The following is a 15702-nucleotide window of genomic DNA, read 5'->3' on the forward strand; positions in this document are numbered from 1 at the left end:
TTCACCAAAAAAAAAAAACAAAAAAAACATGGACAATACTGGGGGAAAAGTGACATCACATCCCACAATCCTAAGGCCACTAGGGTACTTCCCCTTTCCAAACATCACGCCCTCTCCATAGATGCGGCTTTGAATGCAGTTGCTGCCACACTGCAGGTGACAGTTTGTATCTTTTTTAAGAGATGGATTCTCACTATGTTGCCCAGGCTGGTCTTGCACTCCTTGCCTTAAGCGATCCTTCCACCTCAGCCTCCTAAAGTGCTGGGATTGCAGGTGTGAGCCACCGTGCCTCACCTGAGATTCTGCATCCTGGTCTTATTTATTAACATTATGCCATATGGACTGGGCACAGTGGCTCACGCCTGTAATCCCAGCACTTTGGGAGGATGAGGCGAGTAGATCACCTGAGGTCAGGAGCTCGAGACCAGCCTGGCCAACATGGTGAAACCCTGTCTCTACTGAAAACACAAAAATTAGCTGGGCATGGTGGTACACACCTGTAATCCCAGCTACTTGAAAGGCTGAGGCCGGAGAATCGTTTGAATCCAGGAAGTGGAGGTTGCAGTAAGCCAAGATTGTACCACTGCACTCCAGCCTAGGCAACAGAGGGAGACTCTGTCTCAAAAAAAATAAAATTATATATATATATATATACCATAGGCATCTTCTGAGCTGTTACAAGCTCTTCATAAAAAAGTAAAAATTGAGGCCGGGCCTGGTGGCTCATGCCTGTAGTTCCAACTACTCAGGAGGCTGAGGCATGAGAATCACTTGAACCTGGAAGGCCAGAAGTTTCAGTGAGCCAAGATTGTGTCACTGCACTCCAACCTGGGTGATAGCTCACAAAAATAAATAAATAAATAAAATTTTTAAATAAAAAATAAATACGCCAGGCATGGTGGCTCACGCCTGTAATCTCAACACTTTGGGAGGCTGCGGTGGTTGGATCAACTGAGGGCAGGAGTTCGAGACTAGCCTGGCCAACATGGTGAAACCCACCTCTACCAAAAATACAAAAATTAGCCGGGCGTGGTGGTACACGCTTGTACTCCCAGCTACTTGGGAGACTGAGGCAGGAGAATCACTTGAACCCAGGAGGCAGAGGTTGCAGTGAGCTCAGATCATACCATTGTACTCCAGCCTGGGTGACAGAGCAACACTCCATCTCAAACAAACAAACAAACAAAAAAAGAAAATATAAACATAGGTGGGCCAGGTAGAAGAAGGAAAGGCAAGAGATGAAGCCAAGGACCACATAACAAAGACCCTCAAGCAAATGCCCGGCTTTAGAGTTTGGACTTGATCCTAAGACTTGCGGGGCACCACAGAAGATTTCAGAGCCAGGGAGTGCTGCGACCAGATTGCACAATCCCCTACCCTTTGGACAAAGTGGGCTGGTGACAGCCTCCTGCACACAGAAAGCCTCCAGGAGAAGTGCCCCGTTAGGATGGAAAGTTTCTAAATTACGTCACTGGAAACTCCAGGCTAGATGCTTGTCAGTGGGAAGTGATGTCAGCTGGGTCAGGGACTGCTTCCAGCAAAACAGAGAAGGGAATGGAGGGAAAAGGAAGGACCATCTCCCCCTACAAAGCAGTGTTCATGCACACACACCCCTTGTGAGGCAGCATGATGTAATGGGAAAACAGAAGCCCAGGGCCACCACTGGTGGCCGGTGGTGGCAAGAACTCAGCCACAGCCTGACCCTCCGTGGGCTGAACTTTCCTTACTCATGATGGTAATACAAGAGAAAGAGGAATTAAACTCTAAGGTGCCTTCCAGTTTAGACATTTTTGTTCCATGACAGTGCCATATCTTAAAGTATTGACCAATCAGCATTTAACCAGACCCTTTATTTATTTTATTTATTATTTTTGAGATGGAGTCTTGCTCTGTTGCCCAAGCTGGAGTGAAGTGGCATGATCTCGGTTCACTGCAGCCTACACCTCCCGGGTTCAAGTGATTCTCCTGCCTCAGCCTCCCAAGTAGCTGGGGCTACAGGCACGTGCCACCACACCCAGCTAATTTTTTGGTATTTTTAGTAGACAGGGTTTCACTATGTTGGCCAAGCTGGTCTCGAACTCCTGACCTCAAGTGATCCGCTCTCCTCGGCCCCTCAAAGTGCTGGGATTACAGTCGTGAGCCACTGTACCCAGCCTCAATCAGACCCTTTAAACAGGGTCAGGACACGATAGAGATCTTGAGGGGATGAGTCACCACCGAGGCCTCCTGCTAAGTCCACAGCTTTCTCTCAACATGGACAGGTAATAATACCTGGTCATCGTAGAATATTTGGGAAACAAAATCAAAGTCCCCATGATCATCCCACTTGGAGGACCCCAAGGAAACCACCAGTTATATTTTAGTGTCTAATCTTCCAGACCTTTTCTACAGATATGAAAACATATACGAAGGTCAGCAGGACAGTAGTGGTTGTTCGGAGGCCAGATCTTGGGATTCAGGGCCTGGGTTCAAATCCTGTCTCTGCTGCTTACTTGGTGTGTGTTTAGAGAAGGCCTGGTCATGTCTCCCTGAACCTCAGTTTCCTCATGAGTCAAACAAGAATAATAGTAGCACCTGCCTCAGAGATTGTGGCAAAGATTAGATGAGTTATATGTACAGAAGTACTTCGAACAGTGTTTGACACACAATAAACATGATGTAAGTGATAGCTGTAAGTGTTAAACTATCTATACTCTATGAAAACTTGTTTCGTGGCCAGGTACAGTGGCTCATGCCTGTAATCTTAGCACTTTGGGAGAATGATGCAGGCAGATCACTTGAAGCCTGTCTCTAATTTTTTTTTTTTTTTTTGAGATGGAGTCTTGCTCTGTTGCTCAGTTTAGAGTGCAGTGGCGTGATATCGGCTCACTGCAACCTCCACCTCCTCGGTTCAAGCGATTCTCCTGCCTCAGCCTCCTGAGGAGCTGGGATTATAGGCACACACCACCATGCCCGGCTAATTTTGTATTTTGTAGAGACGAGGTTTCACCTTGCTGGTCAGGCTGGTCTCAAACTCCTGATCTTGTGATCCACCTGCCTTAGCCTCCCAAAGTGCTGGGATTACAAGCATGAGCCACCACGCCCAGCCCATCTCTACTAAAAATACAAAAATTAGCCAGGCGTGGTGGCATGCGCCTGTAGTCCCAGCTACTCAGGAGGCTGAGGCAGGAGAATTGCTTGAACTCGGGAGGCAGAGGTTGCCATGAGCTGAGATTGCGCCACTGCACTCCAGCCTGGGTGACAGAACAGTACTCCGTCTCAAAAAAAGAAAACCTGTTTTTTTATTTTTATTTATTTATTTATTATTTTATTATTTATTTTGAGACGGAGTGGCTCTATGTTGGCAAGGCTGGAGTGCAGTGGTGCGATCTGGGCTCACTGCAACCTCCGCCTTCTGGGTTCAAGCAATTCTCCTGCCTCAGCCTCCTGAGTAGCTGGGACTACAGGCATGCGCCACCACTCCTCTAGTCTCAGCTAATTTTTTTTTTTTTTTTTTTAGATGGAGTCTCGCGCTGTTACCCAGGCTGGAGCACAGTAGTGTGATCTCGGCTCACTGCAACCTCTGCCTGCCAGGTTCTTGCAATTCTCTTGCCTCAGTCTCCCGAGTAGCTGGGACTACAGGTGCACACCGCCACTCTTGGCTAATTTTTTTTTTTTTGTATTTTAGTAGAGACAGGGTTTCACCATGTTGCCCAGGCTGGTCTTGAACTCCTAGGCTCAGTCAATCCGCCCACCTCGTCCTTCCAAAGTACTGGGATTACAGGCATGAGCCACCGCACCCAGCCAATTTTCGTGTTTTTAGTAGAGACAGAGTTTCACCATGTTGGCGAGGCTAGTCTCGAACTCCTGACCTCAAGTGATCCACCCACCTAGGCCTCCCAAAGTGTTGGGACTACAGGCGTAAGCCATCACACTCGGCCTATTTTTTATTTTTGGTAGAGACAGGGTCTCACTACATTGCCCAGGCTGGTCTCAAACTCCTGGCTTCAAGAAATTTTCCCACCTCAGCCTCTCAAAGTGCTGAAATGACATGTGTGAGCCATGGCATCCAGCTTGAAAATGTTTTTATCCCCAGTGGTTAACAGTACAGGGACTATCATTCTTGAGCTCCTGAATCCTGCAGGAGTTCACCCGAGGCAGTGGAAAACCTTGCTTATCTTCAAAGTCCTCCAGAGCAGAGATGGCACAGCCTCCTGAAATGCCCCATCTTAGAATCAAACGCCCTTTCTCCAGACTAACCACACGCCTCCCTGAGTGGGGGATAAGGAAAGCCCTAACCTGGCCCTTTACAACCAGCTGAGTCTCCTAAGCCTCTCAGCAACTCTGTGAAGGTGCTTCATGGATGAGGAAACTAAAGGCTCACAGAGAGGCAGTCATCTAACTGATGTCACACAGCCGGGCAGGAGCAAAGCAGGGCTGTGCACAGAGGCTGGTACATGCATGAGTGAACGAGATAGGAAGCGGTCACAGAGGAGCCCCCGCATGGAGCCCATCTGCACATGCCTGGGGGTGATGCTGTAGGACACCCATTTTACACAGGCTAAGGCAAATCCCAACAGAGGCAGCTGCCATCACAGGGACAAGAACCAGGGGTGGACGGATTATCGGCCAACAAGGGTCAGGTCTGAAAGAGCGCGTGCCTGTCTGTGGCTGCAGAATCTTCTGAATCACTGTAGCATTCTCTCTATCCTCTCCCAGTACCACCATCAGCTCCGAAGGACCACCTTCTTTCTAAAATGACCCCCAGACTCTTTAGGACTGAAGGGACAATCACAGTCACTTGTTCATTTGGCTAAAGAGGGAACCGGAGCACTGGGACTGGGCGCAGAGCAGCGGGCTGGGTGCACAGCTGGCTCCAGCCCCACAGCCTCTGATCCAATGTGGGAAGCAGGCTGACCGCAGGCTCCAAGCCAGCTCCAGTGGCTGAGAGTGGGCAGCCCACATCCTCACCACACCAAGGCCTGGCAGCTCATTATTCACTCTGGCACCTGCCCTCTAGCCAGGCACTGTCCCAGGCTCTGGGAATACAGTAGTGAAAAACTAGACAGGTAAGACCTGCCCACATGGTGCTTCCACTCCATAGGGAGACAGGTGGAAATAATTAAGGAACGAGGGGACATCAAAGGCTGTGAAGTGGAATGAGGAAAATGAAATACGGTGATGGGCTACAGAGGAACAGGGGCCAGGAAAGTCCTCTCCATTTCAAAGGAGGTGCCACGGGAGCTTACCTGAAGGATTATGACAGACCGAATAATACCCTTGGAAAACATTCACATCCTAAGCCCCGAGACCTGTGAATATGGTACCTTATGTGGCAAAAGAGACTTTGCAGATTATATTAAACTAATGATTCTGAGATGAGATTATCCTGGATTCTCTGGGTCTGGCCAAGGTAATTACCAGGGTCACTGTGAGGGGGAGGCAGGAACATCAGATTCAGAGAAGAGATGACGGCAGAAGCAGGGGTCACAGAGACAGATGTGATGACACTACACCAGTGGCCTTGAAGATGGAGGAAGGGGCCACAAGCCACGGGATGCTGCAGGCCTCAGGAAGCCAGTCAAGGCAAGGAGACCGACTCCTCCCTAGAGCTGCCCTGAGTTAAGACTCTGACCTCCGGAATGCTGAGATAATAAAATTGTGGGGTTATAGGCCACAAACTTTGTAGTAATCTGTAACTACAGCAGGAGGAAACTAACAGACCAGAAAGCCAGCCCCGGATAACACAGGGGAAGAACGTCCCAAGTGGAGGGAACAGCACATGTAGAGGCCCTGTGTCTGGCCCGGGGACATCAGTGTGGCTGAAGCCGGGGAGTGACACTGGGTGTGGAAGGAGAGGAAGTCAGAGAGGCCAGCACTGGGCAGATATGTCAGACCTGACAGGCCTGGCAAGGCGTATAGAACATATTCATCCCAGTGGGGCTCGAATAGGTATTCTCCAAAGATGTGCAGCAGGGCGCGGTGGCTCACACCTGTAATCCCAGCACTTTGGGAGGCCAAGGCGGGTGGATCACCTGAGGTCAGGAGTTTGAGACCAGCCTGACCAACATGGTGAAACCCCGTCTCTACTAAAAACACAAAAATTAGCCGGGCATGGTGGCACGTGCCTGTAATCCCAGCTACTCAGGAGGCTGTGACAGGATAACTGCTTGAACCCAGGGGGTGGAAGTTGCAGTGAGCCGAGATCATGCCACTGTACTTCAGCCTAGGCGACAGAAGACTCTGTCTCAAAAAAAAAAAAAAAAAGATGTGCAAATGGCCTATAAGCACAGGAAAAGATGTTCCCCAGCATTAGTCATTAGGGAAATGCAAATCAAAGCACAGTAAAATGCCACTTCACACCAGCAGGTGACTACCATCAAAAAGGTGACAATAAGCCCAGGCATGGTGGCTCACACCTATAATCCCAGCACTTTGGGAGGCTGAGGTGGGCAGATCACCTGAGGTCAGGAATTTGAGACCGGCCTGGCCAACAGGGTGAAACCTTGTCTCTACTAAAAATACAAAAATTAGTCAGGCAGGGAGGCACACACCTGTAATCCCAGCTACTCAGGAGGCTGAGGCAGGAGAATCGCTTGAACCCGGGAGGTGGAGGTTGCAGTGAGCCAAGTTTGTGCCATTGCACTCCAGCCTGAGCAACAGAGCCAGACTCTGTTTCAAAATTATATATATATATATACACACACACACACACACACACGTATGTGTGTTAAATAATAGATCCTTCTAATATACACTAAAACTAAACACACACACACACACACATATCAGGGAGTGACAGCACCGTGGGTCCCCGGGGCCCGGGTGGGAGTCCCTCTGCGGCTCGGCCACCAAGCCCCCGCGCACTTGTCCGCGCTGTCTGCAGGACGAGGTCGAGGCTGGCACTTCGCAGGCCGTTGTGGGCTGGATGGACGACCTGGGGCCGTTGCCGAGCCAGCAGCGGTGACAAGAGGGCCTCCCGCCCCGACCGTTCTCTGGACTCAGGGCGCAGTGGCAGCGGCCCCTGCTCAGCGACAGAGCTCCCGATAGACGTCCTCAGAGACCACTCGGATTGGGACCCGCTTAACCCAGGTGCCAGAGGGGGCTTGGCCGCCGGCTCCAGCCGGGATCTCTGGGGGCACCGGTCGCCCCGGCCCCTCCCCACCCCGGGCTGCACTCACCGAACTCCATCCAGTCCCACTCGCTGAGCGTGTCCATGTTGCGGCACAGGTCGTCCAGCACCCAGGAGGGCAGCTGGTAGATGTAGCAAGCCATGGCGCGCTGCGGAGCCGGCTCTGGCGCCTGGCGACTGGGTCGGACACCGCGGGCTCGGGCTTCTCTAGCCGCGGGCCGACCGGCTGGGAAGTGGGCGGGGCGGGAGGGCACCAGCGCCCCTGGCGGCCACCGGCGGCACGATGGCCACGCCGGCTCCACCCCAGCGCCGGCCAGAGGATCCAAACTGCTAGGGGACCCTAAGGCCCTGCGGGGAGAAGGTCACACGGGAATTCCGCCGCAGCGGCAGGAGGCCCTCTGACTCCACTTCCAGCGGCACTACATCATGTAGCATGCGCTCATCAAATACTCCATTCATTACCTACTGTATGCCAGGCACTGCCCTAGGTGTTGGCGATACCTGAATAAGAAAGCCTCCCGCCGGGCGCGATGCCTCACACCTGTACTCCCATGCCTGGCCAACATTGTGGAATCCCTATGTCTGCTAAAAATACAAAAATTAGCTGGGCGTGGTGGTGGTTGCCTGTAATCCCAGCTACTTGGGAGGCTGAAGCAGGAGAATCACTTGAACCCAGGAGGCGGAGGTTGCAGTGAATCCAGATCATGCCATTGCACTCCAGCCTGGGTGACAAGAGCAAGACAGAAAAGAAAGAAAGAAACAAACAAAGAAAGAGAAAAGAAGGAGAAAGAGAAAAAGAAAGAAAGAAAGAGAAGGAAAGGAAGGAAAGAGAAAGGAAGGAAGGAGGGAAAAGAGAGAGAAAGGAAGGAAGGCAAACAAACAAAAAACAGAAAGAAACAAAAAATAAGAAAAATAAACATAAAGCTGGGTGTGGTGGTGCATACCTATCTATAATCTCAGTACTGTGGGAGGCCAAGGCAGGAGGACTACCCTAACCCAGGTGTTTAAGATCAGTCTGGGCAACATGGCAAGACCCTGTCTCTATTACAATTTAAAAAATAAAATTTTTGGCCAGGCATGGTGGCTCATGCCTGTAATCCCAGCACTTTGAGAGGCCAAGGTGAGCAGATCACTTGAGTTCAGGAGTTTGAGACCAGCCTGGCCAACATGGTGAAATCCTGTCTCTGTGAAAAATACAAAAATTAAGCCTGGTGGTGGGCACCTGTAATCCCAGCTACCTGGGAGGCTGAAGCAGGAGAACTGCTTGAACCAGGAGAGGGAGGTTGCAGTGAGCCAAGATTGTGCCACTACACACCAGTCTCAGCAACAGAACGAGACTCTCTCTCTCAAAAATAAAAAGGAAGAATGTGGCTACTCTTACTCTCTTACTCTCCCTCTTGGAAAGATCAATAAACCTCTATCCTACCCTTGTAATAGTTTTGTTTTTTTTGTTTTTGTTTTTGTTTTGTTTTTTGTAGATGGAAGTTTCACTGTATCACTGAGGCTGGTCTCAAATTCCTGTCCTCCAGTGATTCTCTAGCCTCAGCCTCCCAAAACACTGAGATTGCAGACCTGAGCCATAGCAACTGACCCACTCTTCTTTTTAATGGCTTAGTTAGGAGTGCCATACTTAATTTGGCCAATCTCCCCTGGATATACATTTACTTCCATCACTGGAGTCTGTTCCAGAGGGATCTGTTTTTTGCATCTATCAGAGGAGTGGAAGTCCTGGAGTCTGCCAAGTATAAACCAGTATTTAGAAAACAGTTGCCTCAGAGGCACATCAGACCCTCTCAAAATCCTCCCTACTGCCTGGAGTTGCTCCAGGACAGGGTAACCCAGACCTGCTGGAACAGCCCTGATATGGTTTGGCTGTGTCACCACCCAAATCACATCTTGAATTGTAATCCCCATAATCTCCACATGTCATGGGAGGGACCAGGTAGGAGGTGACTGAATCATGGGGGTGTTTTCCCCCATGCTGTTCTCATGATAGTGACTGAGTTCTCACGAAATCTGATAGTTGGTTTTTTTTTTTCCCTATCTCCAGTAATGGGTATAAGCAAGAGATCTGATGGTTTTATAAGCATCCGGCATCTCTCCTGCCGCCCTGTGAAGAGGTGCCTTCCACCACAATTGTAAGTTTCCTGAGGCCTTCTAAGCCATGTGGAACTGTGTCAATTAAACCTCTTCTTTATAAATTACCCAGTCTTGGGTATTCCTTCATAACAGTGTGAGAACAGACTCATACAAGCCCTTACCACAGTTTCTATCTGAGGTTTCTGAGCATGGGATAGCTATAGCAAGAGTTCTCGAAATTCTTGGGTTGGGCCTAGGTAATGAACACACTCCAACAAGGGAAGAACCACTATCTCATGTCACTCCCCATCAAGCAAATTGCTAAACTGTCCTTTGCCAGATTAACTCTCCTCCAACTTAAGATGAAATGGTTCAGTAGGACTTCCTCCCAGCCTTTCAGTAACCTCAGCTCTGTTATTAACATTTGTGGGTCCAGCCCCAGGCCTCTAGGATTCAACTTTTCCCAACCATAACAAAACAACCTTTCATGTTTTTCCATCTGACACACAGGGAGAGAGCCTATTGCCATTAGTTTGTATGTCAAGCAGACATTATTTTCCTGCGGTTTCATGTTTTGAGTTTTGAAACAAGTTTTGTGGCTCGTCTTCACTTCTCTGTGTCCTCTTCTCCTAGACGCCTAGCTTGTGTGGCCCTGTGACCTGCAGGTATTGGAGATCCACAGCTAAGACACCAGGATCCCCTGGAAGCCTAGAAATGGAACCGTTGACATTTAGGGATGTGGCCATAGAATTCTGTCTGGAGGAGTGGCAATGCCTGGACACTGCACAGCAGAATTTATATAGGAATGTGATGTTAGAGAACTACAGAAACCTGGCCTTCCTGGGCAGACAAGCAACCTCATCAAGCAGCTCCCTGACAGCACAGCCAGGTAAATCCACAAAGATGGGAAAAAACCAGCACAAAAAAGATGAAACCATCAAAGACCAGAACACCTCTTCTCCTTCAAGGCATCACAACTCCTCAACGACACAGGAACACAACTTGACTGAGGAGTGCGACGAATTGACAGAAACAGGCTTCAGAAGGTGGCTAATAACAAACATTTCTGAGCTAAAGGAACATGTTCTAACTCAATGCAAGGAAACCAAAAACCTTGAAAAAAAGTTAGACAAAATGCTAATTGGAAAAACCAGGTCAGAGGAGAACATAAATGACTTGACAGAGTTGAAAACCCCAGTGCAAGAACTACGTGAAGCAAACACAAGTTTTAATAACCAGATCGATCAAGCAGAAGAAAGGATATCAGAGATTGAAGATCAACTCAATGAAATAAAAAGAGAAGGCAAGACAAGAGAAAAAAGAGTGAAAAGAAATGAACAAAGCCTCCAAGAAATATGGGATTATGTGAAAAGACCTAATCTATGCTTGATCGGTGTACCTGAATATGATGGGGAGAATGAATCCAAGCTGGAAAACATGTTCCAGGATATTATCCAGGAGAACTTCCCAAGCCTAGCAAGGCAGTCCAAATTTCAAATTCAAGAAATACAGAGAATTCCACAAAGATATTCCTCAAGAAGAGCAACCCCAAGGCACATAATCGTCAGATTCACCAGGGTTGAAATGAAGGAAAAAATGCTAACGGCAGCCAGAGAGAAAGGCCGGGTCACCCACAGAGGGAAGCCAGTCAGACTCACAGCAGATCTCTCTGCAGAAACCCTTCAGGCCAGAAGAGAGTGGGGGCCAATATTCAACATCCTTAAAGAAAAGAACTTTCAACTCAGAATCTCATATCCAGCCAAACTAAGCTTTGTAAGTGAAGGAGGAATAAAATCCTTTACGGACAAGCAATTACTGAGAGATTTTGTCACCACCAGATCTGCCCTAAAAGAGCTCCTGAAAGAAACACTAAGCATGGAAAGGAACAAGTACCAGCCACTGCAAAAGCACACCAAATGGCAAAGACCAAAAATGCAATGAAGAAAATGAGTCAACTAATGGGAAAGAAAACCAGCCAGTAACAAAATGGCAGGATCAAATCCACACATAACAATATTAACATTGAATGTAAATGGCCTAAACGCCCCAAGCAAAAGACATAGACTGGCAAACTGGATAAAAAGTCAGAACCCATCGGTGTGCTGTATTCAGGAAACCCATCTCACATACAAAGACACACATAGACTCAAAGGGCTAGAAGAAGATTTACCAAGCAAATGGAGAACAAAAAAAAGCAGGGGTTGCAATCCTAGTCTCTGATAAAATGGACTTCAAACCAACAAAGATCAAAAGAGACAAAGAAGGACACTACATAATGGTAAAAGGATCAAGCCAACAGGAAGAGCTAAGTATCCTAAATATATACGCCCCCAACACAGGAACACCCAGATACATAAAGCAAGTTCTTAATGACCTAAAACGAGATTTAGACTCCCACACAATAATAGTGGGAGACATCAACACTCCACTGTCAATATTAGACAGATCAATGAGACAGAAAATTAACAAGGAGATCCAGGACTTGAATGCAGAGCTGGACCAAGTGAACCTAATACACATATACAGAACTCTCCACCCCAAATCCACAGAATATACATTTTTCTCAGCACCACATTGTATATACTCTAAAATTGACCACATCATTGGAAGCAAATCACTCCTCAGCAAATGCAAACGAACAGAAATCATAACAAACAGTCTATCAGACCACAGCGCAGTCAGACTAGGACTCAGGATCAAGAAACACTAGCAAACCCACACAACCACTTGGAAACTGAACAAGCCGTTTCTGAGTGTCGATTGGAAACTCTGTCTCAAAAAAAAAGAAATACTAGACTTCCATAGAATCAACCCAAATGCCCATCAACGATAGACTGGACAAAGAAAATGCCGTACATATACACCATGGAATATTATGCAGCCATAAAAAATGAGTTTATGTCCTTTGTAGGGACTTGGATGAATCTGGAAACCATCATTCTCAGCAAACTAACACAAGAACAGAAAGCCAATATGTTCTCACTCATAGGTGGGTGTTGAACAATGAGAACACATGGACTCAGGGAGAGGAGCATCACACACTGGGGGCAGTTGAGGGGGGTAGGGGAGAGACAGTCAGGGGTGGGGAGGGAGAGGAGGGTGGGGAGGGATAACATGGGGAGAAATGCCAGATATAGTATGTACCTAAAGTAAATAAATTAATTTAAAAAATAAAAGTTTTGTGGGTTTTTCTCCCTCTCATATATCCAGTGCTATTGCCCAATCCTTCTCATGACCATCATACGTGTACCTCATTTTTCTGTGACCTGCCAATGGATTACTGGGTGTGTGTGGTGAGGGGTGGGAGCAAGAAAATGTTTTGTTGGGGCAGGTAGTTTAGGTGTGCGGAAAGAAAGGGGAAAAACAAGTTGAGTATCCCTCATTGCAAATGCTTGGGACTGGAGGTGTTTCCGATTTCAGATTCTTTTTTTTGTATTTTGGAATATATGCATATATATAATGAGGTATCTTGAGGATGGGACCCAAGTCTAAAGGTGTGGGAAGTAGAAAAGTTCCCCTTTAAAGTTTCCTTTCTTGTTAAAGAATAAATCATAAGTGTGCTAATAACTTTGTGAAGCCCTATCCTATGTAGCTGTTAGACATGCCATGCTTACAGGCACGTAGTACATTCTATGTCCTTGTACTTTAACCAAGATATTTGTATTGGACGTGCCGAGCTCACCATCTTATTGCTTTTACCTGTTTAGAAAAGTTTTAAGTTGTTAGCCAATCGGGTTTTAGTTTAGATTGTGAGGTCTGGCTCCAGCCAACGGAGATCAGACACAGCAGTAAGGACCCCAAATGCATAAGGGATAAATATGTCTGCTTTTCCTTTGTTCATTGTATTCTTGTGACAAAATGGCTAGCGAGAGTACCCTTCCTGCAGTCCAGGAAGTAAAAATTGCTTGCTGAGAGATCCTTTGTCTCAGTGCTAATTTTTCTTTGAGGCACCGAGCATCTATTTCCAACAAAAGGCAAAATTCATTAAACTTTCTGTTTCAGAAAGACTCTAGATGTGACACTAACACAATACCAACACAGAACACTTTTGTGTCCAAATCTGTAGATTTCTCCCTGCCAGAAGCAAGCAATCTATTCTGCATTGAACACCAACTAGGTGTCCTCTAATTCACTTCCAACACCATCTGTCTGGAAATAATATCAGATCCTGCAGGTTGAGGGCTCAGTTCCCAGGACTTGGCCCCACCCCCACACCAGTAGCAAGTCTGGGTCTCCAGAACTTCTGATCAACCAGCTTCAAGTTGGGGTTCCCACAACCCTCTCTTTGGGTTTGATTAATTTGCTGGAGTGGCCCACAGAACTCAGAGAAACATGTTTACCAGTCTTTTTTTTTTGAGACAAGGTCTTGCTCTGTCAACCAGGCTAGAGTGCAAACTGAGCAGCTGGGACTGCAGGCATGCACCACCATTCCTGGCTTTTTTTTTTTTTAGTAGAGAAGGGGTCTCACTATAAGGCCTAGGCTGGTCTTGAACTCCTGGGCTCAAGCAATCCTTCTACCTCAGCCTCACAAAATGCTGGGATTATATGTGTAACCCACCACACCCAGGCTGCCAGGTTTATCATAAAGGATATTACAAAGGATACAGATGAAGAGAGGCTTATAGGCCAAGGAATGGGGTAAGAGATGCAGTTTCCATCCCCTCCCTGGGTGCACCACCCTCCAGGAACCTCTACATGTTCAGGTATCCTGATGCTCTCTACAGTCCTCGTGGGTTTTTTTTTTTTTTTTTTTTTTTTTGAGACAGAGTCTCACTCCATCACCAGGCGCCAGGCTGGAATGCACTGGCGCAACCTCGGCTCACTGCAACCTCCGCCTCCTGGGTTCAAGCAATTCTCCTGCCTCAGCCTCCCAAGTAGCTGGGACTACAGGTGCATGCCACCACGCCCAGCTAATTTTTTTGTATTTTTAGTAGAGACGGGATTTCACCACGTTGGCCAGGATGGTCTCGATCTCTTGACCTCATGATCCGCCCGCCTCGGCCTCCCAAAGTGCTGGGATTATAGGTGTGAGCCACTGCACCCAGCCGTCCTCATGGGTTTTTACGAGGCTTCATGATGTCACCATTCCTTCCCCCAGGGTATGAGGTGGGACATTCTCTGAAATGAGGGCTGTATTCCCAGGGTTTGAGGAGGCCAAGGTGGGAGGATTGCTTGAGCCCAGGAGTTCAAGACTAGCCTGGGCAACACGGCAAGACCCCACCTCTACAAAAAAACTTACAAATTAGCCAGGCAGGGAGCCATGGTGGCTAAGGCCTGTTGTCCTGGAGCATGAGATGAGGCTAGGTGTTCAAGGCCAGCCTTGGCAACACAGAAACCTCGAAACCTCTCATCCATATAAAAAAAAAATTGCCAGGCACAGTGGCTCACACCTGTAATCCCGGCACTCTGGGAGGCTGACTGAGGCAGGTGGATCACCTGAGGTTGGGATTTCGAGACCAGCCTGACCAACATGGAGAAACCCCATCTCTGCTAAAAATATAAAGTTAGCAGGGAGTGGTGGTTCATGCATATAATTCTAGCTACTCGGGAAGCTGAGGCAAGAGAATCGCTTGAATCCAGGAGGCGGGGGTGAGCCAAGATCACACCATTGCACTCCAGCCTGGGCAACAGGAGCAAAACTCCTCAAAAAATAAAAAGTAAAAAAAAAAAAAATTGAGCCAGGCAAGGTGGCTCACATCTGTAACAAGGACTACGGGAGTTGAGCCAGGAATAAAAAAAGAAAACATATACATCATAACACCAATTTCATATACACCTTACACACACAGCCTGAAGGTAATTTTAAGCAATGTTTTCCATAATTTTGCACATGAAACAAAGTTTGTGTTAAGTACTCGTGGAATTTTCCACTGGTGGCATCATGTCAGCATTCAAAAACTTATGGATTTTGGAGCATTTTGGATTTGGAATTTTTGGATTAGGGATACTCAGCCTGTACTAAAGGGGTATCAGGAAGCCAATGACTAGCAGAGAGTGGGACTGAGGTGCTAAGAATGGGATACCCAGGGTGAAAGTATCTGAAAAGTTCACACTGGTGTTCACACATTAAGAGTGTAAAATATTGATACCTTCCATATCCTTAGTGCACTGATTTCTAGCACATGCCCTCACTGTTGTAGTGTCTCTCTCTCTCTCTCTCTCTCTCTCTCTCTATATATATATATATATATTCATTTATTTATTTTTTAGACAGAGTTTCACTCTTGTCACCCAGGCTGGAGTGCAATGGTGCAATCTTGGCTCACTGCAACCTCCGCCTCAAGAGTAGCTGGTTCAAGCGTTCTCCTGCCTCAGCCTCCTGAGTAGCTGGGATTACAGGCACATGCCAACACACTCCACTAATTCATTATTTTTAGTACAGATGGGGTTTCACCATGTTGGCTCGGCTCATCTCAAACTCCCGACCTCAGGTGATCCGCCTGCCTCAACCTCCCAAAGTACTGGCATTACAGGCATGAGCCACCTCACCTGGCCTTATTCTCAACATGATT

The 15702-nt window shown here is 47.6% G+C and overlaps 1 protein-coding gene across 1 annotated transcript in view; it reads right to left on the reverse strand.

Moving 5' to 3' along the window:
• Positions 1-7268, reverse strand: part of IRAK2 (interleukin 1 receptor associated kinase 2) — a 74143-nt gene extending 66875 nt beyond the window's left edge. Inside the window, exon 1 of the mRNA XM_064361992.1 lies at positions 7161-7268. Within this exon, the coding sequence (XP_064218062.1) occupies positions 7161-7254 (94 nt within the window). The 5' untranslated portion in view covers positions 7255-7268. The remainder of the gene's footprint in view (positions 1-7160) is intronic.
• Positions 7269-15702: the final 8434 nt, after the last annotated feature.

Source organism: Aotus nancymaae, unplaced genomic scaffold, assembly GCF_030222135.1.
Source record: "Aotus nancymaae isolate 86718 unplaced genomic scaffold, 86718_ANA_hifiasm-v0.15.2.pri h1tg000046l, whole genome shotgun sequence".
Taxonomy (NCBI): domain Eukaryota; kingdom Metazoa; phylum Chordata; class Mammalia; order Primates; family Aotidae; genus Aotus; species Aotus nancymaae.